General features: G+C 44.8%; 1 protein-coding gene across 1 annotated transcript in view; it reads left to right on the forward strand.

Moving 5' to 3' along the window:
* The window catches only part of LOC137384914 (uncharacterized), a 30,164-nt gene extending 12,005 nt beyond the window's left edge, over positions 1 to 18,159 (forward strand). The window contains exons 3-17 of the mRNA XM_068059622.1: positions 1,770 to 1,899; positions 2,962 to 3,098; positions 3,864 to 4,045; positions 5,082 to 5,114; positions 6,893 to 6,912; positions 7,571 to 7,686; positions 8,277 to 8,349; positions 9,786 to 9,979; positions 11,061 to 11,171; positions 13,074 to 13,145; positions 13,521 to 13,655; positions 13,913 to 13,979; positions 14,221 to 14,320; positions 17,710 to 17,842; positions 17,980 to 18,159. Of these exons, the coding sequence (XP_067915723.1) occupies positions 1,770 to 1,899; positions 2,962 to 3,098; positions 3,864 to 4,045; positions 5,082 to 5,114; positions 6,893 to 6,912; positions 7,571 to 7,686; positions 8,277 to 8,349; positions 9,786 to 9,979; positions 11,061 to 11,171; positions 13,074 to 13,145; positions 13,521 to 13,655; positions 13,913 to 13,979; positions 14,221 to 14,320; positions 17,710 to 17,842; positions 17,980 to 18,159 (1,683 nt within the window). The remainder of the gene's footprint in view (positions 1 to 1,769; positions 1,900 to 2,961; positions 3,099 to 3,863; positions 4,046 to 5,081; positions 5,115 to 6,892; positions 6,913 to 7,570; positions 7,687 to 8,276; positions 8,350 to 9,785; positions 9,980 to 11,060; positions 11,172 to 13,073; positions 13,146 to 13,520; positions 13,656 to 13,912; positions 13,980 to 14,220; positions 14,321 to 17,709; positions 17,843 to 17,979) is intronic.
* Positions 18,160 to 27,470: the final 9,311 nt, after the last annotated feature.

The following is a 27,470-nucleotide window of genomic DNA, read 5'->3' on the forward strand; positions in this document are numbered from 1 at the left end:
CTGGAGCTTGCGTTCCTTAACACCTGAAAGGAAGAAAAAAAGTTTTTTGTTAATGCGTCGGATGAGACGTAAGATGAGATGAAACTGCGGAGTAGAACAGATTTGAGATAAGGTGAGACGGTGCTGCTGGAGAGAGAGGTCCAGTGTGTGCATATGGCGGCGCATAGCACTGAGTGTGGATCTCAGGATGCGGCGAGAGTAGCAGTCCGAGGAACGTTGTATTTCTCGGAGATACCTGTGATCCTGGGTGGTTTCAAAGCATGATGGGTGAAACTGCAGTTGGAATCCACGTGGAATCAGTCGGAGCCGGAGACAGTCACTGAGGAAGGAGATGTGGCTGTGAAAACGAGTTTTGGTAGATACCTTATCAAACACCAGGAGGGAAATAGAAAGCAATGAAGGTGAACAAGGTAAAAGAGACAAACGAAAATCCCGTCGGAGAGAAGAGCAGAACTTCTTCAAGGTAGGCATTCCTGGAAGAGAAGTGGCAGTGAATTAAACACTAAAATAAAAGCAAAATACTGCGGATGCTGGAAATCTGAAACAAAAACAAGAAATGCTGGATTCACTCAGCAGGTCTGGCAGCATCTGTGGAAAGAGAAGCAGAGTTAACGTTTCGGGTCAGTGACCCTTCTTCGGAACTGACAAATATTAGAAAAGTCACAGATTATAAACAAGTGAGGTGGGGGTTGGGCAAGAGATAACAAAGGAGAAGGTGCAGATTGGACCAGGCCACATAGCTGACCAAAAGGTCACGGAGCAAAGGCAAACAATATGTTAATGGTGTGTTGAAAGACAAAGCATTAGTACAGATTAGGTGTGAATATACTGAATATTGAACATCAGCAAGTGCAAACCTGAAGAAAAACAACCTGAAAAAAACAGTGGGTAAGCAAACTGAACAAACTAAGATGAAATGAAATAAATGCAAAAAAAAGATTCTTGCCGCTTTAGTTAATGCCCTTTTTAAAACATGCATAACTGAACATGCATTCAGTAGCTTGGGCGGCACAGTGGCACAGTGGTTAGCACCGCAGCCTCACAGCTCCAGCGACCCGGGTTCAATTCTGGGTACTGCCTGTGCGGAGTTTGCAAGTTCTCCCTGTGACTGCGTGGGTTTCCTCCGGGTGCTCCGGTTTCCTCCCACAGCCAAAGACTTGCAGGTTGATTAGTAAATTGGCCATTATAAATTGCCCCTAGTATAGGTAGGTGGTAGGGGAAGGTGGGGATGTGGTAGGAATATGGGATTAATGAAGGATTAGTATAAATGGGTGGTTGATGGTCGGCACAGACTTGGTGGGCCGAAGGGCCTGTTTCAGTGCTGTATCTCTAAATAAATAAATAAACCCCCAAACCCCACCACCATCCTGCCCTCCCCTGCCCTTGCCGCCCATGCCAGTGCTATTTAAAGGCAAATTGCAGCTTAGTAAGTTTTTATTTTATACTGGCTCTGGCTGGACTTTTGGAAATACTGGGTTGTTGAAGGAGTTCAGAAAAGTTGGTAAAGTTTGCAGGAAGAGGTGTTGGATGTTGGGAAGACATTGGTTGTTACTAGAAGACCTGTTAGTACACTATATGCTCCCAGTCAAGGGGGCTATAGTCCCCTTGGCCTGCAGCATCAGAGGGAAATAGATCAGAGGAAACAAAGAAGACAAGCTGCTCACAGAGGGAGGAAGAGAAAGGCTCTCAGCAGGAGGTCTTACTCACTTAGAGCCTTCAGAAAGCACTACTCCTACCAGCACCTAAACCAGAAGCCGTGTGTTCTGTAGCTGAGCTTCACCAAGGAGGTGGCCACAGAGCAGTGGCACCTCTTTGAACCAGACCTACAGCTACAGAGGAGGGTGAGGATGGCACAGTCAATGGTCGTCAAGGTGACTGTGGCCCTGAATGTCTTCGCCAGTGGATCCTTCCAGACAACAAACATCTCGTAGTACGCTGTCCATCACCGCACCCGGGAAGTCACAGAGGCTCTTTATCGCAGAAGAGGGAAATTCATTGTCTTCTTTGTAAACAGAGCAAAGTAGAGAGAGTGAACAGGTGACTTTGGCAGGGTAGCGGGTTTCCCATTGTGCAAGGAGCTATCGACTGCAGAATGGGCCTTTGCAGGGCCGCATTACAAGTTTCAGTAGTGAAACCGCAAAGGGTACCAGTCACTCCATGTGCAGTTGGTGTGCGACCACACTCAACACATTATGCTGGTGAGTGCCTGCTATCCTGGCAGCAGTCGGGGTATGTTCATCCTATGCCAGTCCACTGTAACAGCAATTTTCCAGCTACCATGTTGAACTTGACAGTGGTTACTTGGCGACAGGGACGATCTGATCTGTAACTGGCTGATGACTCTCCTTCACAATCCCACCACACTGGCTTGTGCTCATACAATGAGAGCCATGCTGCAATGAGGAACATCATCGAGCAGACCATCGGGGTGCAGAAGCAACAGTTCTGCTGCCTTGGTTGCTCAGGAGGAGACTTCCAGTACTCTCCGGAACTCGCCAGATTAGTTGTCCCGATTTCAGGTGATCTGTGGCATCCTCCATAACCTGGCCATCATGAGGGCATAGTCCTTACCACCAGGGTTTCAGCAGTAACCTTAGGAAGAGGAAGCGAGGAGGCAGCAGCCATATCATCAGACTCTGGTTCTCCTAAATGAAACCCTAGATCCCCTCTGTTCAACATTTCCCCACTTTTCTATCCCTCTGTGATTGACCATCACAGCGTCTTCAACCACAAACCTGAAATAAAAGACACTATGAAACAACCATTCCATATCAACTTTATCCAACAACATGTCCAATATTCCATACAATACTCAACCAATCATCCTTGTGTATTCTCTTAGTGCCTGTCTTGCCATGATGGCTGCAGTCTGAGCCTACATGGCAACATGCAGAGCTTTCATAACCACAAACTGAGCTCCTACTGCAGCCTATGGACTTTGCATGACTTATGCTTGTGCAGCAATGGAAGCTGAGACGTTAGCCATCATGTTTGGGTCCACAAGTGTTCTCCTAGCATTCACCTCCACTTCCAGCCTAGAAGGGATGGGCTCCAAGCTCCGCACAAAGTCGAGGCGGATGCCTCCATGCTCCTTGACAGTGACAGGCTTTCTGACAGGCCTGACATTAGAAATATTTCTGTGTGCATGCCCATTAACCTTTTCCTATATACCGCCCCCTCAAAGTTCTCATCTGGGTCCTCTGCAGAACGCATGTGCATCTTGTCCTCTGGGGAGCTGGCACCTGCACTCTCCTTTCCTCCTGCCCTGGCAGCAGACCACTTGTGCCTGGTGTTATATTTATGTTGGGCTGCTGGATATATTATGTATATCTGATTTATCTCAGAGCAATGCAGATATCACGCTTGTATTAAATCACCAACTGGTTTATTTACAGCACTTTAAAACATCCAGGCGCTTACAAGATCCTAGTACAATGTCATCTTCAGAGCGTCCGTGTTTTTCTGTCGAACGTTCTCGGTGTGTCAAACACAGTAAACACTGATCAGTAAGCAGACTAATGCTATCAAACTCAGATCAATCAAACACTGCATTTTTGCCCCATTAATTTAAGACATTATTTTTGAATTGAAGTATTCTAGACATTAACATATGTACACCAAGTATTTTTTAGTGTTCAACTTGTCTGTTTTCTCTGGGCACAGAAATAGTCTTTGAGATAGGAAGGTCTTTTCGGTCTGTGATTTATGAATTTGAGGTTGTGGATTTGTTTGATCAGCTTGATGAGGTGGATTATTAACATCACTCATAGGAAAAGGAAATATATCCTCATAACCACTATCCTCCCTATCAAACGTCTCACAATCCACTTGATGTTGTTGCCATGGTTTTGTTGGCCATGCAGTTTGTTGTAGAATGCGGGACACGGTTTAACAGATTTTACACTGAGTGTACAAGCTCTGCAGTTCCTAATGAACTCTTCTATACAGCGATCCATTCCTGGCCACCAGACTGCTTCACAGGATTATTGTTTCATCTCAACAACACCCAGATGTCCTTCATGGGCAAGATGCAATACACGTTGCTGTAGTGCCTTTGGGATAACTGCCCAAGTGCCACGTGCAATAAAGTTATCACCAAACAACATGGGCTCATTGCATACTCTGTAATATGGGATCAGTTATTCCCCTATATCACGAGGCCACCCAGTTTTGAAGTACTGACTTACTTGCTTCAGTACATTGCCTGCTGCCGACTCTGCCTCCAACTCCTCTCACGTAACAAGATTCGCGGTCATGCTCGAAATCACTGCAATCGCGTAGTCTTCAATGTCGCAACTTGCTTTGCTGTCGCTAACACTGTCTTCGGCAGTATTACGGCTAAGCATATCCGCTACTCAGTTGCATGAACCTGCAAGGTATTTGACCTCGGAGTTATACTGATGTAGATGATCTGTCCATCTGTAGATGTGTAGAGGTCGATGACTTGATCCTGACGTAGCTAATAATGTAGTTAACACTTGTGATTGGTGCGGAGAGTAAACTTTCTACCATGAAGATACATATGCCAATGTTCACATGCAAAGATGCAGGCTAGTGCTTCCCACTCTCCAGCAGAGTATTTACGTTCAGTTTCCAACAACAGGTGTGATGCATAGTTATTGGTCATTCACTTCTGTCAATGGACTGGGAGAGTACAGCACCAATTACAGTTCCAGACCCATCCGTTGTGACATATGTTTCTGCATGTGCGCTGAAATATGCAAGGACCTGCAGAGATGCTGTCTTCACCTTTAATATTGTAAGTGCTGTTTGTTGTGCAACAGTCCATTCCCATTGAGCATCTTTATTGCAGTAGCTTCCGAATCTCTGCGTACTTAGGAACAAATTTATGATAAATTTTGGTAGCACTGTGGACGATGCTGACTCTTTCACATTAGACAGTGTAGGAAGAGCATGATGGGCTTTGACATTGTCATGTGTAGGCTTTACTCCATCTGCTCTCCCTCTGTAACCTAGAAAGTCAATCCCGGGTGCCACAAATACACATTTATCCTTGTTGAGGGTCAAATTGTGTCTTGTGAGTTGAGTGAGCATGGCTGATAATCTTTGATCATGTTCAGCTTCGTCCCATCCGTGGACAACGATGTCATCAAGTAGGTTGAGCGTCCCCTCAACATCTTACAAGACTGAAGAAACGAGCTTCTGGAATGCACTAGGTGCTGAACTTAGTCCATAGGGCATTCTGCGGCGGTACTGAACCATACCTTCATGAGTAACAAAAGCTATAAGATATCGGCTTTGTTCTGAGAGAGGTATCTGAAGATAATTTCATCACATATTAAGCCTTGTGAAGACTGTGGAGTCATGAAATAATGCTGACAGTTCTTGAATTGTAGGAATGGGATAGTTAGAGTCATAGAGTTATACAGCACAGAAACAGGCCCTTCGGCCCATTGTGTCTGTGCCGGCCATCCAGCACCCAACCATTCTAATCCCATATTCCTGCACTTGGCCCATAGCCGTGAATGCTATGGAGTTTCAAGTGCTCATCTAAATACTTTTTAAATGTTGTGAGGGTTCCTGCCTCCACCACCTCTTCAGGCAGTGTGCTCCAGATTCCAACCACCCTCTGGGTGAAAATATTTTTCCTCAAATCGCCTCTAAACCTCTATGCCTCCTGGTTCTTGACACCTCCTCTAAAGGAAAATGTTTATTCCTATCTAATCTAGCAATGCCCCTCATAATCTTGTACCCATCAATCATGTCCCCCCTCAGTCTTCCCTGCTGCAAAGAAAACAACCCCTAAGCCTTTTCAGTCTCTCTTCATAGCTGAAATGCTCCAGCCCAGGCAACATCCTGGTGAATCTCCTCTGCATCCTCTCCAGTGCAATCACATCCTTCCTATTATGTGGTGCCCAGAACTGTACACAGTACTCCAGCTGTGGCCTAACTAGCGTTTTATACAGCTCCAGCATAACCTCCTTGATCTTATATTCTATGCCTTGGCTAATAGAGCTAAGTATCCCATATGCCTTCCTAACCACCTTATCAACCTGTGTTGCTGCCTTCAGTGATCTATGGACAGGTATACCAAGGTCCCACTGACCTTCTGTACTTCCTAGGGTCCTACCATCCATTGTATATTCCCTTGCCTTGTTAGTCCTTCCAAAATGCATCACCTCACACTTCTCAGAATTAAATTCCATTTGTCACTGCTCCTCCCATCTTACCAGCCCATCTATATCATCCTGTAATCTAAGGCTTTCCTCCTCACTATGTATAACACCACGAATTTTCGTGTCATCTGCGAACTTAACTAATCATACCTCCTATATTCACGTCTAGTCATTAATGTACACTATAAACAGCCTTGTCTGGTGTGATAGCTTTGTGAACTGCCTTTATGTCAATTCATAGTCCAAGTTTGCCATTCTTTCATCATGCAATGACTAGATTTGATCTCCACAGCGATGTGTTGATTTGCTCAATGATACCGTCTGCTTCTAGTTGTTTCAGCTCCTGTGATACTTCAGCACGGATTGCAAACAGCAACCATCTCAAATTTTGTGAAACTGGTTGAATTGTTGTGTTCACATAAGGAGCATGACAGTACCCCTTGATCCCCCCAAATCAGTAAATAAGGAAGGATACTGGCGTGTATGCTCTGCATCATCAATCCCATTAACGTGTGCTCCGGTGGGGTCAGCGAGTTTGAATCCAGGCCTGTCAAAAAGTTTTACCCCCATAAGGCTTCGGCCTTTAACTACATAGAAAATGACGCTGTCCAAGATGACGTTTTTGTAGCATACTGGAACTGTGATCATTCCTGAAACTGGAATGATAGTGTTGTCATAAGCTTGAAGAGTGTCTGTTGCAGGAGTGAGAGAGAATTGTGAAAAATACTGATGGTGGAGCTTGTCATTCACAATAGATACTTTCGTGCCAACATTGGTAAGAAGTGACACTGAGATGCCTGCGATCTTGACTGAGCACTCCTTAAAGTGACCTGGTGCTTTACTTTTTGTGATGGTAAATACATGTTGTACCTCACTCTCAGGAAGAGACTCCCCCACATGTCAAACTGATGAAGTCTTTTTCTTTGAAGACCTGCACATCTTTGCAAAATGGTTCAATTTTAAGCATGAGTTACACTTTTTCCCTCGAGCTGGACATGGCGTTGTGACTTGATGAGCATTTCCACAATTTGGGCGCAGTTTTGAATAGAACTGACCATGATGGGGCACATTTTGATGAGGTTTTTGAGGTCTTCTTGTCTGTAACCCTTGCACTGAAGCTGGTTGGGTAAGCTGTGTCTGCAACCCTGAGTCGAAGGGCGCATGTGTGTGTAACCTCTTTGAATGCAACATGGCAGATTCGATCTAGACTGCCAAGGTTATGGCTTTTTCAAGATTAAATCATCATCCTCCACGAGGAGACGTTCCCTAATTTGTGGAATTGAAGCCTTTCCAATTAATTGTTCATGAATTGGTTCGTTGGTTAGTGTGCCAAATTTATATGTAATGCTGTCACGTATTGTTTAATGGGTTCACCCTGGGATCTCCGATGTAATGTGCCTTGCTCTATCATCACGCTTTTCTTTGGCCTGAAGTATTTTTCAAGAACGCTTACTGCCGTATCAAACATAAACGCATCTGCTGTGAGAATATCTGCTGGCCTTCTGCTCCTAGACAATATACAAGTATTGTTTTCTTACAGTTCGCTGCTGTATCTGGGCTGTCTATCCCCGTAGTGAGCAAGTAGGTCTTGAACCCCAAAATCCATTGCTCCCAGCACAAGTGAGGATTTCCTGGCTTTGAAAGAAATGGCTCTGCAGCTGCTAACATTAAATTTTGCTGATCCATCTTGTTGCCACGTTTTTGTTATGTTTACGCCGTGTTGCTGGATATATTCTGTAGATCTGATTTATCTCAGATTAATGCAGATATCACTCTTGTATTAGATCACCAACTGGTTTATTTACAGCACTTTAAAATATCCAAGCACTTACAAGATCTCAGTACGAAGTCTTCTTCAGAGCAGTCTGTGTTTTTCTGTAGAATGTTCTAGGTGTGTCTTTTAATTTCAGTTTCAAATCTAGGTTTCAATAATCAAACACAGTAAACACTGATCAGTGAGCAGACTAATACAATCAAACTCAGATCAATCAAACACTACACCCGGTGAGTCACCATGCACAGATCTCACCTCGAAGATGCCCTGTAAAGGACATGCAGTGCCAGGAACTGAGCTGGTGTCTGCGAGATCACGTGCTTGTGTTTCTTCTAACTCAGTCTCTTCTCCCTTTGTGCCTTCAGCCTCAAGCACCACTGGCTGACCAGCAGTGTTCTAGGATTTCTGAAAGCATAAAGGCACAAGGGGAGGGTTTAGGTGAGGGAAAGTGGGGGAAAAGATTCACGAGAATGGTTCTAGGGATGAGGAACTTCACTTATGAAGATAGATTGGAGAAGTTAGGACTGTGTTCCTTAGAGAAGAGAAAGCTGTGAGGTGATTTGATAGAGGTATTCAAAATCATGAGGGGTTTGGACAGAGTAGATAGAGAGAAACTGTTGCCACTCATGAAAGGATTGAGAATGAGAGGGCACAGATTTTAAGTATTTGGTTACAGAAGCAAAAATAACATGAGGAAAAACCTTTTCATGCAGCAAGTGGTTAAGGCCTGGTATGTTTATTTATTTAGAGATACATCACTGAAACAGGCCCTTCGGCCCACCAAGTCTGTGCCAACCATCAATTTATACCAATCCTACATTAATTCCATATTCCTACCACATCCTCACCTTCCCTCAATTCCCCTACCACCTACCTATACTAGGAGCAATTTACAATGGCCAATTTATCTATCAACCTGCAAGTCTTTGGCTGTGGGAGGAAACCAGAGCACCCGGCGAAAACGCACACGGTCACAGGGAGAACTTGTAAACTCTGCAGAGGCAGAATTGAACCCGGGTCGCTGGAGCTGTGAGGCTGCGGTGCTAACCACTGCACCACTGTGCCGCCTGTGAATGTGGTGGAGGCAGGTTCAATTGAAGCATTCAAAAGGAAATTAGACAGTTATATGAAAAGGAAGAATGTGCAAGGGAGAAGGCGGGGGAATGGAACTGAGGGAATTGCTCTTTCAGAGAGCCAGTGCTGACATGATGGGATGAATGGCCTACTTCGGCACTGTAATGATCCTGTGGTGGTGGGGGTTAAGCAGGAGGTGTGTGGTTACACCATTTGCAGCTTGTAAATCATAACAGATTGTGGGATGAGGGTGAACTGAGATTTGAGAAGGTTGTTGGACAAGCACATACTGTCTGCCATCAGTGATGGCCACTCCAATTATTCCCAGCACCATCTCCTCCATATGGGGCAGTGCATGCAGACATTCCTTCCCCCTGTTGGTTAGCTGTTGCTGCCTTCTATTATGGGCCACCTTGTCCTATAAAAGAGAGGGATGTGTGTCAGAATATGTTTGGGTGCTGTGCCTGCCTCAGTTGAATTGCTGGCAGTGTGTGTAAGCTGTGAGATGTAAGTGTATGGCTTCCAGCAGTACTAACTGTGTAAGGTTGGGTGAAGCTATGAATGTGAGGTTTGAGTTGTGTCTGATTTGGATTGTTGGTAGGCGAGTGAAGGGGATGTGGTAAATGGAGCAGCGAGTGAGGTTAATGGTGCAGTTGGTGTATGTGGCATGTAAGGATACATTCACTGACCTTGACCAATCGTGTTAGGTTATTAAATTTCTTGCGGCAATGCATCCAGGTCCTTGATGCTAGACAAGTGGCATTGGCCACCATGGCCCCCTGCTCACACTGCCTTCGCAGCACTTGTCTGGAGGACGGCTGGATCCCGAGGGAAGAGAACCTCTCTCCTCCTGTCAACCACCTACACCAGCAACTCCATCCCGGCATCTGAAAACCTCGGGGGCATGTTCACTGGCCTGTTGAACTATTTCTATTCCTTCATCCAGGTCTTCAAATCTTCTCTAAGCAGTTTCAATGCATCTCGTCTTTATGAGGTGCGGTCTGGTTTTAAGTTGTGCAGGCTAGCTTTAAGTGACGAACTTGGGCTCCTTGCTAAGTGTTATGATCCTCGTGGAGATCAAAAGAATCAAATCTAGCGACTGACCCCAATTTAGGAAACAAAAACCAAGCCATCATGATTTCACTTTTATAAATTTTACTTTAACGCTCAAACCAAAACCATTATAAATTGAACATGAATTAACAGTTAAATCACAGTCAATATATGTATATCTTAAAGGTTACATGTTAACTATCAGACACAACAAGGATGTATTTCATAAGTCCTTTGGCAGTCCTGTCAGCAGGATTATGCTGAACCGTCACAAAGTCCTTCAGGTCTTTGAGCTTTTCAAGTGAATCTCCAGATCCCATCTCCCAAGATGCAAACGTTGGTTTCTACTCAATGGCAGCTTCTCTGCAATCCGAACCTCACTGTCTCCACCAAAACTGTGCATCCTTCTGGAACTTGCATGGTTTTGCTCACAACAGTCCTGATTGCGTAGCTTCACTGATCACACCTTACGTCACTCTTTAAGGCACCAAAAACAATGATAGCAACTTGTATTTTCCAAGGGTCAGCTCCCAGAAAACAGGTTTAAATTCAAATAAGTTGTTTTTTTAAACAACAGCACTCAGCTTGTTTCAGTTCAGCAACCATGGGAAACCTTTTTAAAAACACCCAACTTTGCAGCTGGCTTCCGCCCTCCAGAATCTTCTTGGAAAACTGAAGCCTAAACTCCAATCACATGTCTCTGGTTAAAAAAGTGCTCTTTGCTTGTTTAGCTTGGTGCTGACCTCCCAGAACATTGAGGCTTTTGGTTTCATTTTCAAATCAAGGTCTGTCTCAAAAAACATGCTTTGAACGCAAAGTCATAGTACGCAACAGGTCAGCTGCACAGAACGCAGTCTGCATGTGAAGACTCCATCACATAAGGCACTCAGCAGCACTTTCAGTGTCATGATGCATGCTACAATCATGGAAATAAGCAGACAATATCAAATTTGTGTGCTGCCTGTGTCACTTTGAACAGGTGCAGGGTTATCACACATCATGATCCCTGCGCCTGATTTCAGCAGCTATCCAATTTAACAGCCTTGGAATCTCACTGTCTCGGTAGCATCCTCATTGCCCAGCTAATCGTGGTTTATGCCATCACATGCATTATGATATCACTCTGGGGCAAGGTAAGGAGGCAGGCCCCAAGAACAACGTTAGCCATTACAAGAATTGAACCCACACTAGAGCCTCCTAGCCAACTGAGCTAACCAACCCCTCTCAGAGCTTCAGAATCCATTATCCAAGATCACATTAGTGAGCATGTAGAAATGGGAGGATTGATCATGAGCAGTCAGCATTTAATTACACTTGTGGAGCAATAACCAGTTTAGATAAATTAAGGGAATGCAGTAGGTGTATATATGGATTTTTCAGAAGCGATTTTATGGGTTTTCTCACAACAGGCTTGTAACATAAATTCCAGAATATAGAAAAGAGGAGAGGTTGCAACATGGATAAAAAGTTGTTTGGTGACCGGAAACTTGGGTAAATGGGTGTTTCTTGGATAAGGAAGGACTGGAAGTGATGCAATCATTTCTTATCCTGGAGAGTATGGAATATTTGAGTCTGCAGGTCACAAAGGCATGGAGGAGGGTTTCAATAGCCGATTGGCTGAGGCAGGGGTGGTGGGTGATGGTATTGAGTTGAAAGTAGGAAATCTTTGTGACAGAGAGCATGTGGAGTCAGAGGCTCAACTCGGGGTCAAAGGAGGCCGAGGTTACGAGTGGTCTGGTTCAGCCTGGGGCAGTGGCCAGGGTCAAGGGTGGAATTGATGGTGAGCGAACAATACCCATTAACCCTAACTCTGTGTTTCCTGTCCATCAATTAGCTTTCTATCCACGCTGTTACATTTGCTTTATAACATGTGCTTGTATTTTTCTAACAAGCGTCTTGTGAGAGACTTTATTGAAGGTCTTCAGAAAATTCCTATTCACTTTACCTGCTCCATTCACTTTATTAATCCACTCTCCAAATCAGTCAACTCTTCAAATAAAACCCTTAAATTTTGTCAAAAGCAAACTTCCCTTTACCCAGTCCCTGCTGGCTGACCGTGATTAGCCAGTGTATTTCTAAACACTCACTAATTTGATCCTGAATTTTGGATTCTAACTGGGGGAAGTAGAATTTGTTGGTGTAGCGGTGTTTCTAGTGGTGCTACGCAGACTACTGTTGATTGCCTGTGGCTAGGCAGCACTATGGGTCACTACCTGCATAGCCTACATAGCATCCTTCAATGGTATCAATGGTCTGAGTAGCGGTGCTACGTAAACAAATTTCTCCTTCTAAAATTTTTCCTACAACTGACGATAGACTGACTGGTATTATTGTCTCTTTCTCAAATAAATGTGTCACCTTGGCAGCTCTCCAATCCTACAACATACATATGTCAGGAGGATTCAAAACTCTTGACAAGACATTCATTTTTTGGAGATGGAGAGAGAGAGAAAGAGACAGACACCGACAGTGGAATCTCATGGGACTTAGTCCCTGATGCGACAACAGGACGATTTTCAGGTCTTAAACCTGATCTCTGGATTGGCAGAACTTCTGGTTGCTGTTTAGCAGAGCAAACCAACTAATAGTCTGCCTTCAGGCTCCTCAACCAATTGGAGAGGGTGGGCGGGATGCGTTTAAAGGGCATGGTTTCACTGGGATGATTTATACAATGTTCTAGGATATGGGAACCATTGTTACATGATGGCATCTGAATGTGGTCCATTTTGATAAATAGGTGTTATTTCATACCTATTATTTTGGCCTTGGCTTCGGTGTCTGTCTGCAGAAGTCTTTGTTAGCTCCATTCCTGCAGATAGGAGTTGTTAGCATGGAATGGGCTGTTTTTCCACTTCAATGTATTTTCCACAAAGCTAATTCAAATGTGGATAATGGGTTGTTTTCAACTGACAAACATGTTTATTGACAGTATATGAGGGGTCAGCTGACTGCTACTTTATTCTGTCTGTGGCATAAATGTGTCCATTATTTGTAGTTCGGTTTAACAGTTGACTTTTATTTCATAAATCCTCCAGCTCATTTCATATTTCATCCCTGATCCCACCATGAATGTAATACTGCAAATTACTATTTGGTGCTTGACACAGGTTTAATCACGTAATCTGATATTTTACAATGACCCTCAGTGGTACTGGACTTGACCATCTCTGGTTGCCTTTATACCTTTATTTCGCTTAAATCAGAAAATAATTTAATTATAGAAAGAAGAAATAATTGCATTGATATAGCTCAGAATGTCCTAAAGCACTTCACAGACAATGGAATACTTTTGAATACTTTCCTACTGTTATAATGTGGCACCAATTTGCACACAGCAAACACCCACCAACAGATCATGAGATACATGACCAGATAATCTGTTTTAATGATGTTGGTTGAGAGATAAATGTGGGCCAGTACACTAGGAGTCATAGTCATGTGACTCTAGTGGCAGATTTATTAACTCCTTTACATTTTTGCAGCTGGTTATGGACAGAACAATGAAATTAATTCACCCAATCGTCCTGTTTGAATTGGAAGATGAAACCCCAATTCGTCACAAAGTCGCATTTGACACATTGGACTCAATTCACTTGTACCTTACATCTGAGATGGCAGTAAGCTGATGATTCCTTTGTTCAGTTTATCACAGCATTTCTATTGTGTGTTCAATTTCCTAATTTTATTCTTGAGACTTGGGCTTCTCAGGGCAAATAGGGATGGAAATGAATGCCAACATGCCAGTGATGTCCATATCCAGAGATTTGTTTTTAAATGTTGGCGTCTTCCATTAATTGTATCTTCACAGTCATTATGTTTACATCCCATTATGTATTTCTTGTACTTCTCCATGTGAAATTGCATTTGGCATCAGTTTGCCCATTACATGAACCTGTCTGTTCACTGCACTGTTTGTCAAAGTCCCTATTTTTGTATCATCAGTAAATTTAGAGATTGTGTTCCATCTGCTACACACCAAGATCAAGCACTGACCCCTGAGATACCCCACTTCCAACCCTTCTCCAATCCAAGAAACACCCATTAACCCTAAGTTTCCTGTCTGTCAACCAATTTTCTGTCCATGCTGTGTCATTTCCTTTGATCCTGTGATATGTGCAGGTGAATACAAACCTTGTGTGAGTGAGTATTATCCTAAAGTCTTCTTGTTCTTGTGTCTGTAAGTGAGAAGGATAAAGGTGGCTGCCTGTGCTCGATACAGTTCGTGCACTGGTTGCCTGTCTGCACATGATCCCTTCTGTGGTTGGTGCACTCTGGAGAAAAGGTCTGTTTCTGTAACATAGATGATTATCAGTAGAACTGGCTGGCCGACTCTTACAATATAATACTGCCTCTGTGCACCACTGGTGTCACTGCAATTTGTAGCAAAGTAAGACCAGAACATTTGGGAACAGAAGTAGTCTATTTGGCTCAAAAAGCCCATCTTCTTTAAACTGGGTTTTACAGCTGTTTTTATTGGATCATACTGTTTCTGGCACCTGTCCAAGCTTTTCTCATTGCTCCTATTTAACCAGGTAGCAAATGATTTGAATTCACTGGCATTTCCAATTCATGCACACCATCACTTATTGTTCACACTTGGGGCTGGATTTTAAGAGCCCGCTGCCGAGAGTCATAGATAGATACAGCACCGAAACAGGCCCTTTGGCCCACCGAGTCCGTGCCAACCATCAACCACTCATTTTTATACTAATCCTACATTAATCCCATATTTCCCTCTCACATCCCCACCTTCCCTCAATTCTCCTACCACTTACCTACACGAGGGGCAATTTTTTACAATGGTCATTTTACCTATCAACCCGCAAGCCTTTGGCATGTGGGAGGAAACCGGAGCACCCCCACACAATCACAGGGAGAACTTACAAACTCCACACAGGCTGTACCCAAAACCGAACCCGGGTCACTGGAGCTGTGATGCTGCGGTGTTAACCACTGCGCCACTATGCCACCCATGGAGGATGGTGAGCTCAAAGCCACAGAGCCACCGTAATCTCCCGTGCTGTGGTTCATTTAAAAAGCTGAGGCAGCCACCTCCCACAATCAGGTGGAGAGGGTGGGCTGTGCATTGCTGGCAATGGCGTCAGCTGCCTGTGTGCAGGCGCTGGTGCCCCTTTTAAAGGGCAGCCAGCCCTGCGGGCATATTTAAATTTTTAAAGATACAACATCCCAAAATTTATCAAATAAAATTCTAACACCTGTTTCTTAGTCCCCAATAATAATTGTGAACTATTTGCCCTTCCCCCTGCCAAAACACTTACCTTTTAAATCTGACCCCCCCTCCCCCCACCACCAGACTGCACAAAGTTTAAAGTTCATCCCCTATACCCATTAGGTTTATTTTACCCCGTTTCCCTCCCCCCCCCAGCACTGAAAATCTTCACTCCACCCCCTCCCCACCAGTGTCACGCCTGCGTTCCCTAGCTGGGAATTGAAGGCACGGGAGTGCCGGCCACGACGCTGAAGATTGCAGCGGGCCCGGAAGATTGCCAGGTTTTTTTTTATTCATTCATGGGATGTGAGCATCACTAGCCAGGCCAGCATTTATTGTCCATCCCTAACTGCCCTAGAGAAGGTGGTGGTGAGCTGCCTTCTTGAACTGCTGCAGTCCATTTGGGGTAGGTACACCCACAGTGCTGTTAGGAAGGGAGTTCCAGGATTTTGACCCAGCGACAGTGAAGGAACGGCGATATAGTTCCAAGTCAGGATGATGTGTGACTTGGAGGGGAACTTGCAGGTGTTGGTGTTCCCATGCATTTGCTGCCCTTGTCCTTCTAGTTGGTAGAGGTCGCGGGTTTGGAAGGTGCTGTCTAAGGAACCTTGGTGCATTGCTGCAGTGCATCTTGTACATGGTAGACACAGCTGCCACTGTGCGTCGGTGGTGGAGGGAGTGAATGTTTGTAGATGGGGTGCCAATCAAGCGGGCTGCTTTGTCCTGGATGGTGTCGAGCTTCTTGAGTGTTGGAGCTGCACCCATCCAGGCAAGTGGAGAGTATTCCATCACACTCCTGACTTGTGCCTTGTAGATGGTGGACAGGCTTTGGGGAGTCAGGAGGTGAGTTACTCACCTCAGGATTCCTAGTCTCTGACCTGCTCTTGTAGCCACGGTATTTATATGGCTACTCCAGTCCAGTTTTTGGTCAATGGTAGCCCCTAGGATGTTGATAGTGGGGGACTGAGCGATGGTAATGCCACTGAATGTCAAGGGGAGATGGTTAGATTCTCTCTTGTTGGAGATGGTCATTGCCTGGCACTTGTGTGGCTCGAATGTTACTTGCCATTTATCAGCCCAAGCCTGGATATTGACCAGGTCTTGATGCATTTCTACACTGACTGCTTCAGTATCTAAAAAGTCGTGAATGGTGCTCACCATTGTGCAATCATCAGTGAATATCCCCACTTCTGACCTTATGATTGAAGAAAGGTCATTGATGAAGCAGCTGAAGATGGTTGGGCCTAGGACACTACCCTGAGGAACTCCTGCAGTGATGTCCTGGAGCTGAGATGGTTGACCTCCAACAACCACAACCATCTTCCTTTGCGTTAGGTATGACTCCAACCAGCGGAGAGTTTTTCCCTGATTCCCATTGACTGCAGTTTTGCTAGGGCTCCTTGCTGTAATACTGGGTCAAATGCTGCCTTGATGTCAAGGACAGTCACTCTCACCTCACCTCTTTTGTCCATGTTTGAACCAAGGCTGTAATGAGGTCAGGAGCTGAGTGGCCCTGTCGGAGCCCAAACTGAGTGTCACTGAGCAAGTTATTGCTAAGCAAGTGCTACTTGATAGCACTATCGATGACACCTTCCATCACTTTACTGATGATTGAGAGTAGACTGATGGGGTGGTAATTGGCCGGGTTGGACTTGTCCTGCTTTCTGAGCATATTTAAATGAATTGATTTTATTGATTTAAGTATTGAAATTGAGGTCCTGTCGCCCAGCTGCCGTGTGCGCGGCGAGCGGGGGGGGGGTGGGCATGGTGGAGGAGGGCCGCCACAGAGACTTGCCACCACTCGATGGATCAGGCTGGGCCCTCCCAGCATTGTGCTCTGTGGCAGGCCTGATCTTCCAGCCCCACTGCCCGCCACAGAGCTTGATGTTGGGAGCTCAGTAAAATCCAGCCCTTGCTGTCTGGTTCAGTATTTAGCTTTTGATGAAACATGAATTATTATTACACTAAAAAAATTCCACAAATGCTGAAAGTTTTTTTGTTATTTCTACCCATATATTTACAGGCCCAGTCTAATTTCTAGGCCAATGTTCTAATTTTTTTCTGCTTCCTTGTGGACTCACATTGTCCACTTTGGTTGTGGGAACAATTCTCGGAACATTAGACTCTCATCAATCAGCCAGTTCCAAGGCCAGTTTTGCAGCACATTGCAAACCCAGAATCTGCAGTGACATTGAGTAATCTTGGAGTTGATCTCCAAAGCTCATGAAGGAGTAAACCCATCTGCAATGTGCTACATGTTAAACTACAAACAGCTTCTTGACAGAAAGCTAAAATTAACTTGTCTACAAACTGCACATGAAGAATTTATCCAATATTCCTCTCTGATTTTATTTTGGATTTTACACAGACTTTAAACTATGAATGATATCGCTGTATAACTCCGCACAGTACTATGTGTAAAACATGCCCATCTCTTCAAGGTGCTCCTTTAAAGATGAATGTGAAAACTCAAATGAACCAGCTCACTGGATTACCATTGAAGAAGGAATCAACAACTGTTCAAAAGTGACCTTAAAACCTTTGGCCATAGATCAGTCCTTCAAGAACACAAAGGTAATAGTCCAAAATATCTTTAAATTTGGAAATTGCGCCTTGGGAAAGTTTACTACGATAAAGGTGCTATTTAAATGCAAGTTGTTGCAGTTGTTGTTGCAATATGCTCATAATTTCACATCAAACGTCTTTTCCAGATCTTTACAGTGAAAGTAATGGGGAAACTCAGCAATCTCATTAAAGAAAATGTAACTTGTACGCTGAGGAACACCGAAAACAAGCAAGTCATTTGCACTGCCAAATACACAACCGAGTGTCCCTGCAGAGTGCCCAACAATGCCTATGCTCAGCTAGAAAATCAACCAGGTGCCAGATAGTCACATGGCGATACATCCAGTTTCGACTGGATTGCTCGGGTTTGGGGAAATTCTTGAATTGGTGAAAGTGCTGATCATTCTCACAAAGCATCATCCTTTCAGGATTTAATGTGGAGCGACTCTAGATACAGAAAGGGCCTCACTTTTTCATTATCGAAGCTTTGGACGTGCTCCGTGGATATCACTGTTTAATAATTAGATTTCCAGTCAACTAAAGCTTCAAACCTTCAAAATAATCCCATTCACTGGTGTAACTGAACCCGATTTTAACCCAGCTCACCCAACATGAATGGGGCACCTCGGTAAAATGGTGGTGGGATGGGCACTTTGTGCCACATCCCAGACACGTTCCCGCTCCCCACCATTTTAACTGCCAGGATTCTGGAGGCTGCCCACGCCAGGCAGGCGGGCTTCCAGTTACAATGTGACGTTCCCAGCCCAATAATGTCATCAGCACCATGCTGCAATTTTAACTGTGGGGATTGGGAGGACCGAGCAGCCCTGATTCTTCCAGCACAAGTTGGCAGCTGTCAGCATGGAGGCAGGAGAGGGCCAGGTCCCTGTGGCCGGAGGAGCAGGAGGTCCCCTCTTGGCCCAGCAAGACACACTGGGGCCTTGCCTGCCCCCCAGGCCTTACCCCCCCCACCTTCTCGGTCTGTGATTGGCCTGGACCAGCCCCCTCCACCCCTCCTCCTCACTTATCTTGTGGGAGACAGTTCCCATCTCCCGACTGACTTCCCACACCTGCCTGTCCGCTCTTGCATTATTCCCACCGGATTCAAGCAGAGAAATGTAAATAATGTCCAGGTGTTAAACTGTTAAACTGGCCTGGGCCTGAGGCTCTGGTCTTCCCTGGGGATCCCCCGCCCCCCCTCCCCCCCCCCCGGTGATCTCACAACCTGCCTGTCCTGAGTTAAAATCAGGCCATAAAAGTCTGCAATCTGAGACGACTTTAACACATGTTTCTTGCCTGTTTCTTGTAGACCCAGTCACCATTGAGGCATCTGTTGAATTTAGCTCCTTGAGCTTCACCACCAGGATCACGGTGCATAATTGTTACAAGATTGCGACAGTTCGGCTTAATAACATTCCGTAAGTTTAACACCTCATTTAAATAAATTAGAGCCTTTGATTTAGTTTAGGAGAAGAAAATGGCTGCTTGTAAAGCAAAATGGGAAAGATTTCAGAAAAGGTTTTGTATCAGTCACATAAATCCTTTTGCTAAAACATCAGATTCTTCATTCATTCCCCTTTCTTTGTTATTGGGTTATACAGGAATTTAGACACTGTCTCAGGTTATAGTAGCATATGGGATCAGAATCTTTAGAACGAGCTCCTTTCAGCCAAGGGGACAAGGCTAAGTTTTGTTTGGACCCTTCCTTCGATCCAGTCTGGGGCTGAGCTAGTGGTGAATGACGTGTCCACACTGTAAGACTGCTGATGCCCATTGCCCTCCCCACAATTATCTATCTTCCATTGTTGGCTTTAGTTATCACACAGATTCCAGTTGAGCCAGCCTTCATTCCTAGGCATCAGGCATCTCTGGGGGTAATCTGCTAGCCGTCCATGTTTGGGAACAACAGTGGAGTAATTAAACAGGTGGTTTGCTGAAGGAACTTGTTGGACTTGGCTGTGGTTCAGTGGTAGCATTCTTGTTTCTGAGTCAAACTGTCCCTCTCCAGAGACTCGAGCCCATAATCCAGGCTGACATTTCAGTGCAGTACTGAGGGAGTGCTGCACTGTTGGACATCCTACCTTTAGGATTTGGTGTTAAACTCATCTCCAGTGGATGTAAAAGATCCCATGGGAAGAAGAAAAAGAACAGGAATGTTCTCCTGGTATCTTGACCAACATCTATCCCTTAAGCAACACCACTATACAAAGGATGTGCTTGTCTATCTTATTGCTGTGTGAGGATCTTTGCTGTTCATAAACTGTCTGCTGCATTTTCCTACAACACAACAATGACCCCATTTCATTGGCTGTGCAATACTCTGGCATGACCTGAGGTTGTGAAGGCTGTGGTATAAGTGGGAGTTCTTTTTTTGTAAAATGGGATTACGGGAGAGTCAAGTGGGCGGTTCTAATGGGCACTTGCTTGTTCTAATAGGATGAGGTCACCATCTGACAACAGCAAGCCCCTCAATATACAATCTCATTATTTTGCTGCAGTATTGTCAGCTGTGGCCATCTTGTTGTGAGGTTGATGTTGATATTTTTGGTGCAGTAGCACTGGAGCTCCTCTTGAGCTATGAATGGAAATGTCTCCATTTAAAGGAGAATGCCTCTGGCACTGAAGAGCAAACCTCCGCTGCTTCTGGATTTTATGGTGCCCTCCAACTTCACCATCATCTTTCTATCCTGCAGCTGACTCTGTACACTTCCTGAATCTTTCTTCCAATGAAAACATCTCCATCAGTGCGTCCTCCGATACTCTACCCTCACCTAGCTTCTGGACGTCACTCGCTACACCTGTCTCTGAATCTGGACAATAGCTCGTTGATGCTCCATGCTGATTCCTCCACGTCTACATCATCATTATTCCATCACAGGACCTCCGAGTTTAATTGAGGACTCCTCCCTAATATCTCCATCTATTTCCTATTTCCTCTTTACGATCAGGTTTTTATGTACCCTAGTCTTTATGTAACCAGATCTCACGGCTGTGCTCAAAAAAGAAGAAAGAAGGTACCTATCAAAGGGAAGAATCCTGATGAACCAGGCAGGAACATCCCGGTCAAGATCATTCCTACGTGACCTACAGTCATCTCAGATTGACCACCTGAGGGTGTAGTAGCTGGAGGGTTCAGGGATGGAGGTGGCAATCTGGAGGTGGGAAGCGATGTCCTGGAGCTGCTCCCTTCACACACCTGGAGGACAAGATCACACCTACGTATGTGCAATCTGGGCCCTGCCAGTCGGTGCCTTCAACATTAACAACAACAACATCAAGAGCTAATGGCTAAGGGAGTAAACACAACAAAATCTGGAGTGGAGCCATTTGGCAGTTGGAGTGTTTCCCTCAACTTAGCATCTATCAGCAACTCCTGCAACCGACTAGGCCCCAGATGTATAAGCTTTCGACTTTCCTCTGGACACCAGCCTATGAAGTCGAGAGCGGAGTGCAGATGCCAGGCAAGTCTACATCTCCTAAAACCAGGCCTCGGCTACGCAGCAAACAAAGAAAGGTAATCTTTAGGCTTGGAAGCTGGAATGTGGGGTCTGTGTGTCCTGGAATGAACAACGACCTACGCTGCACAGCAAGTGCACGCGAGACAGCCCTGATTGACTGTGAGCTGCACAAGCTTTGCCCTCGACAAGAAATCAGATTAGTCGACACAGGCTCTATTCGAAAGGCTAATTACACCTTCTACTGGCATGGAAAGAGCCCTGAAGATCACTGTGAGCATGGTGTAGGCTTCACAGTGAGCAATCAACTGGCACGGTTAATTGAGCCACCAGTAGCAACCTTGGAGTGCTTCATCTCCCTCCCACTATCATCTGATGGTGGCACAGTCAGAGGTCAGCAACGTATCTGTATATGGACACCAGCGTCCCTGGTAAAAACTTTGAGGTCCGTGGTAATTTTAAATGTCTTGCATCAAACCTTTAAATTTGTGTTTTAAAATAACCTAAGGCTATGTTATATTAAAACACAAGTTTAAAAGGCTTGGAGAAAGACATTTAAAATTACCAGGACTGAAAGTAATTAGAAAGGATCGGGATCACCAGGATATGCAATTCTACAGTCCTTTTGTATTTTAATGTGCTAATACTTTATGAAACTTCACAGCCATATATCAAAAATGCATTTTTCAAAAGAGGAATTATTTGAATAAATAAGGGTATTCACTTTCTGTACAATTTTGGGATATGTTTTAGGAACTTCATTTCAGAAAGGAAATCCTGCACATTATGTAGTCTTAAAGTATACAGATTATTTTTGACTGGTGCAAAACCAGATCAACTTAAAATAAATGTACTTCAAAGTCTCTTATTTGTAGATGGTTGGGAAACCCTTTTGATACTCATTTATGTTGTGAAGGCTCTTCAGCTTTGATTCTGCTTTCTTTGGCTTGTTGTTAGTCAGCACTGAGGTTCTGTGATCCAGAGGAAATCTAAGATCAATGGGACTCTGAGTCCATTGAAAGATCAGATACAAATTTACTGTAACTCATAAATCTGAAGGAGCTTGCTGAGAAAATATGAATAACGTTTTTGTCCCACATTTTGTGCATCGGCCATCAATAATGTTGCATTTGTTTTGGTTGTGCGTACAAATATATTTATTGAACATGTTGTTGAGTTCTATGTGTTATTTTTCAAATTATTTATTATTTAAGTAGAGATTAATAAATGACTACAGTTGGTTTTATCCTGAAAAAGAGAATGGAGGAGTAATTGAAGAGGAGACATGGTTGAGGGAAGGGCAAGACTGGCAGCTCAATATTCCAGGGTATAGAATCTTCAGGCCTGACAGGGGAAGGGGTAAAAGAGGAGGTGGCATTGCACTGTTGATCAAGGAGTCAATTACTGCAGTAAGGAGGAATGATATCTTAGAAGGTTCCTCAAATGAAGCCCTAAGGGTAGAACTTAAAAACAAAAAGGGGACAATCACTTTGCTGGGAGTATACTACAGATCTCCAAACAGTCAGGGAGAGATAGAGGAGCAGATATGTAGGCAAATCTCAGAGAGGTGTAAAAATAATAGGGTAATAATTGTAGGGGATTTCAACTTCCCCAATATCAACTGGGATAGTCTTAGTGCAAAAGACCTAAAAGGGGCGGAATTCTTAAAATGCATACAGGAGAGCTTTTTGAGCCAGTACGTAGAAAGTCCTACCAGCGACAGGGCAGTACTGGACCTAATCCTAGGGAATGAAGCCGGACAAGTGGTAGAAGTGTCAGTGGAGGACCATTTCGGGGATAGTGACCATAACTCTGTAAGATTTAAGGTAGTTATGGAAAAGGACAAAGATGGACCAGAAATAAAGGTACTGAATTGAGGGAAGGTCGATTTCAATATGATAAAACAGGATCTGGCCAAAGTGGACTGGGAGCAGCTACTTGTAGGAAAGTCTACATCAGACCAGTGGGAGTCATTCAAAAAGGAAATAGTGAGAGCTCAGAGCCAGCATGTACCCGTTAAGGTGAAGGGTAGGACCAACAAGTCCAGAGAACCCTGGATGTCGAGGGATATAGAGGATTAGATCAGGAAAAAAAAGGAGGCTTATAGCAGATTCAGAGCGCTGAAAACAGTGGAGGCAAAAGAGGAGTATAGAAAGTGCAGGGGGGGGTACTTAAAAAAAGTAATTAGGAGAGTGAGGAGGGGACATGAAAAAACACTGGCGAGCAAGATAAAGGAAAATCCGAAGGCATTTTATAAGTATATTAAGGGCAAGAAGGTAACCAGGGAAAGAGTAAGGCCCATTAGGGACCAAAGTGGCAATCTGTGTGTGGAGCCGGAGGACGTAGGTGAGGTTTTAAATGATTACTTTTCAGCTGTGTTCACTATGGAGAAGGACGATGTAGGTGTAGAGATCAGGGAGGGGGATTGTGATATACTTGAACATATTAGTATTGAAAGGGAGGAAGGATTAGCTGTTTTAGCGGGCCTAAAAGTGGATAAATCCCCAGGACCATATGAGATGTATCCCAGTCTGTTATGTGTGGCAAGGGAGGAGATAGTAGGGGCTCTGACACAAATTTTCAAATCCTCTCTGGCTACAGGAGAAGTACCAGAGGACTGGAGGACAGCGAATGCGGTACCATTATTCAAGATTGTTAGCAGGGATAAACCAGGTAATTACAGGCCGGTGAGTCTAACATCAGTGGTTGGGAAACTATTGGAAAAAATTCTGAGGGACAGGATTAATCTCCACTTGGAGAGGCAGGGATTAATCAGGGATAGTCAGCATGGTTTTGTCAGGGGGAGATCGTGCCTAACTAACTTGATTGAATTTTTTGAGGTGGTGATTAGCTGTGTTGATGAGGGTAAAGCAGTTGATGTCGTCTACATGGACTTCAGTAAGGCTTTTGGTAAGGTCCCACGTGGGAGATTGGTTAAGAAGGTAAGAGCCCATGGGATCCAGGGCAATTTGGCAAATTGGGTCCAAAATTGGCTTAGCGGCAGGAGGCAGAGGGTGACGGTGGAGGGTTGTTTTTGTGAGTGGAAGCCTGTGACCTTTGGTGTACAGCAGGGATCGGTGCTGGGACCCTTGCTGTTTGTACTGTAAATTAATGATTTAGATGTGAATATAGGAGGTATGATCAGTAAGTTCACAGATGACACGAAAATTGGTGGTGTCGTAGATAGTGAGGAGGAAAGCCTTAGATTACAGGACGATATAGATGGGCTGGTAAGATGGGCAGAGCAGTGGCAAATGGAATTTAATCCTGAGAATTGTGAGGTGATGCATTTTGGGAGGACTAACAAGGCAAGGGAATTTACAATGGGTGGTAGGATCCAAGGAAGTACAAAGGGTCAGAGGGACCTTGGTGTACTTGTCCATAGATCACTGAAGGCAGCAGCACAGGTAGATAAGGTGGTTAGGAACGCTTATGGGATATTTGCCTTTATTAGCCAAGGCATAGAATATAAGAGCAGGGAGGTTATGATGGAGCTGTATAAAATGCTAGTTAGGCCACAGCTGGAGTACTGTGTACAGTTCTGGTCGCCACACTATATATATAGGAAGGATGTGATTGCACTGGAGAGAGTGCAGAGGAGATTCACCAGGATGTTGCCTGGGCTGGAGCATTTCAGCTATGAAGAGAGACTGAAAAGGCTTAGGGTTGTTTTCCTTAGAGCAGGGAAGGCTGAGTGGGGACATGATTGAGATATACAAAATTATGAGGGGCATTGATAGGTTAGATAGGAAGAAACTTTTTCCCTTAGCGGAGGTGTCAATAACCAGGGGGAATAGATTTAAGGTAAGAGGCAGAAGGTTTAGAGGGGATTTGAGGAAAAACCTTTTCACTCAGAAGGTGGTTGCAATCTGGAACGCACTGCCTGAAGAGGTGGTAGAGGCAGGAACCCTCACAACTCTTAAGAAGTATTTAGATGAGCACTTGAAACGCCATAGCATACATCCAGCCGTGAATGGTGGTGGACCATTAAACAACTAACTGGACGAGGTGGCTCCACAAATAACCCAATCCTCAATGATGGGGTAGCCCAGCACATCAGTGTGAAAGATAAGGCAGAAGCATTTGCAACAATCTTCAGCCAGAAGTGCCGAATTGATGATCCATCTCGGCCTCCTCCTGAAGTCCCCAGCATCGCAGATCCCAGACTTCAGCCAATTCGATTCACTCCGCGTGATATCAAGAAACGACTGAAGGCACTGGATACTGCAAAAGCTATGGACCCTGACAATATTCCAGCAATAGTACTGAAGACCTGTGCTCCAGAACTTGCCGCGCCCCTTGCCAAGCTGTTCCAGTACAGCTACAACACTGGCATCTACCCTGCAATGTGGAAAATTGTCCAGGGGTGTCCTGTACACAAAAAGCAGGACAAATCCAACCCGGCCAATTACCGCCCCATTAGCCTACTCTCAATCATCAGTAAAGTGATGGAAGATGTCATCAACAGTGCTATCAAGTGGCACTTGCTTAGCAATAACCTGCTCAGTGATGCTCAGTTTGGGTTCCGCCAGGGCCACTCAGCTCCTGACCTCATTACAGCCTTGGTTCAAACATGGTCAAAAGAGCTGAACACAAGAGGTGAGGTGAGAGTGACTGCCCTTGACATCAAGGCAGCATTTGACCGAGTATGGCATCAAGGAACCCTAGCAAAACTGAGGTCAATGGGAATCAGGCGGAAAACCCTCCACTGGCTGGAGTCATACCTAGCGCAAAGGAAGATGGTTGTGGTTGTTGGAGGCCAATCATCTGAGCTCCAGGACATCACTGCAGGAGTTCCTCAGGGTAGTGTCCTAGGCCCAGCCGCCTTCAGCTGCTTCATCAATGACCTTCCTTCAATCATAAGGTCAGAAGTGGGGATGTTCGCTGATGAATGAACAATGTTCAGCACCATTCGTGACTCCTCAGATACTGAAGCAGTCCATGTAGAAATGCAGCAAGACCTGAACAATATCCAGGCTCGGGCTGATAAGTGGGAAGTAACATTCACGCCACACAAGTGCCAGGCGATGACCATCTCCAACAAGAGAGAATCTAACCATCTCCCCTTAACATTCAATGGCATTACCATCGCTCAATCCCCCACTATCAACATCCTCGGGGCTACCATTGACCAGAAACTGAACTGGAGTAGCCAAATAAATACCGTGGCGACAAGAGCAGGTCAGAGGCTTGGAATCCTACGGCGAGTAACTCACCTCCTGACTCCCCAAAGCCTGTCCACCATCTACAAGGCACAAGTCAGGAGTGTGATGGAATACTCTCCACTTGCCTGGATGGGTGCAGGTCCAACAACACTCAAGACGCTCGACACCATCCAGGACAAAGCAGCTTGCTTGATTGGCAGCCCATCTACAAACATTCACTCCCTCCAACACCGACGCACAGTGGCAGCAGTGTGTACCATCTACAAGATGCACTGCAGCAATGCACCAAGGCTCCTTCAACAGCACCTTCCAAACCCGCGACCTCTACCAACTAGAAGGACAAGGGCAGCAAATACATGGGAACATCACCACCTGCAAATTCCCCTCCAAGTCACATACCATCCTGACTTGGAACTATATCGCCGTTCCTTCACTGTCGCAGGGTCAAAATCCTGGAACTCCCTTCCTAACAGCACTGTGGGTGTACCTACCCCAAATGGACTACAGTGGTTCAAGAAGGCAGCTCAGCACCACCTTCTCAAGGGCAATTAGGAATGGGCAATAAATGCTGGCCTGGCTAGTGACGCCTACATACCATGAATGAATTAAAAAAAATACAAGGCTACGGGCCAAGTGCTGGAAAATGGGATTAGAATAGTTAGGTGCTTGATGGCCAGCAAAGACATGATGGGCCGAATGGCCTGTTTCTGTGCTGTGTAACACAATGATTCTAAGAAATGGGAAGTGAACATTTTTTATCTTGAGGTACCTATTCTGGCATTGTAGCTATAAGTGGATAATTCAGGTTTCAACACTTTCATATTCGGCAAAACATTTTGCCCCCACTATTTGTGTGTTGATAATTACTATTGAGTTTGTTGTTTTGGATATTACTTTTCTGTTCTGGTTTTGTTTGTAAATTGAAAAAATAAGATAAATTTTCACTCCATAAACCTGTGCCAGGAATTATTGGATAAATTATTACATACAAGTGATCTGGTTGACCAAAGGAGTATC

The sequence above is a fragment of the Heterodontus francisci genome, chromosome 27 (genome assembly GCF_036365525.1).
Source record: "Heterodontus francisci isolate sHetFra1 chromosome 27, sHetFra1.hap1, whole genome shotgun sequence".
Taxonomy (NCBI): Eukaryota; Metazoa; Chordata; class Chondrichthyes; order Heterodontiformes; family Heterodontidae; genus Heterodontus; species Heterodontus francisci.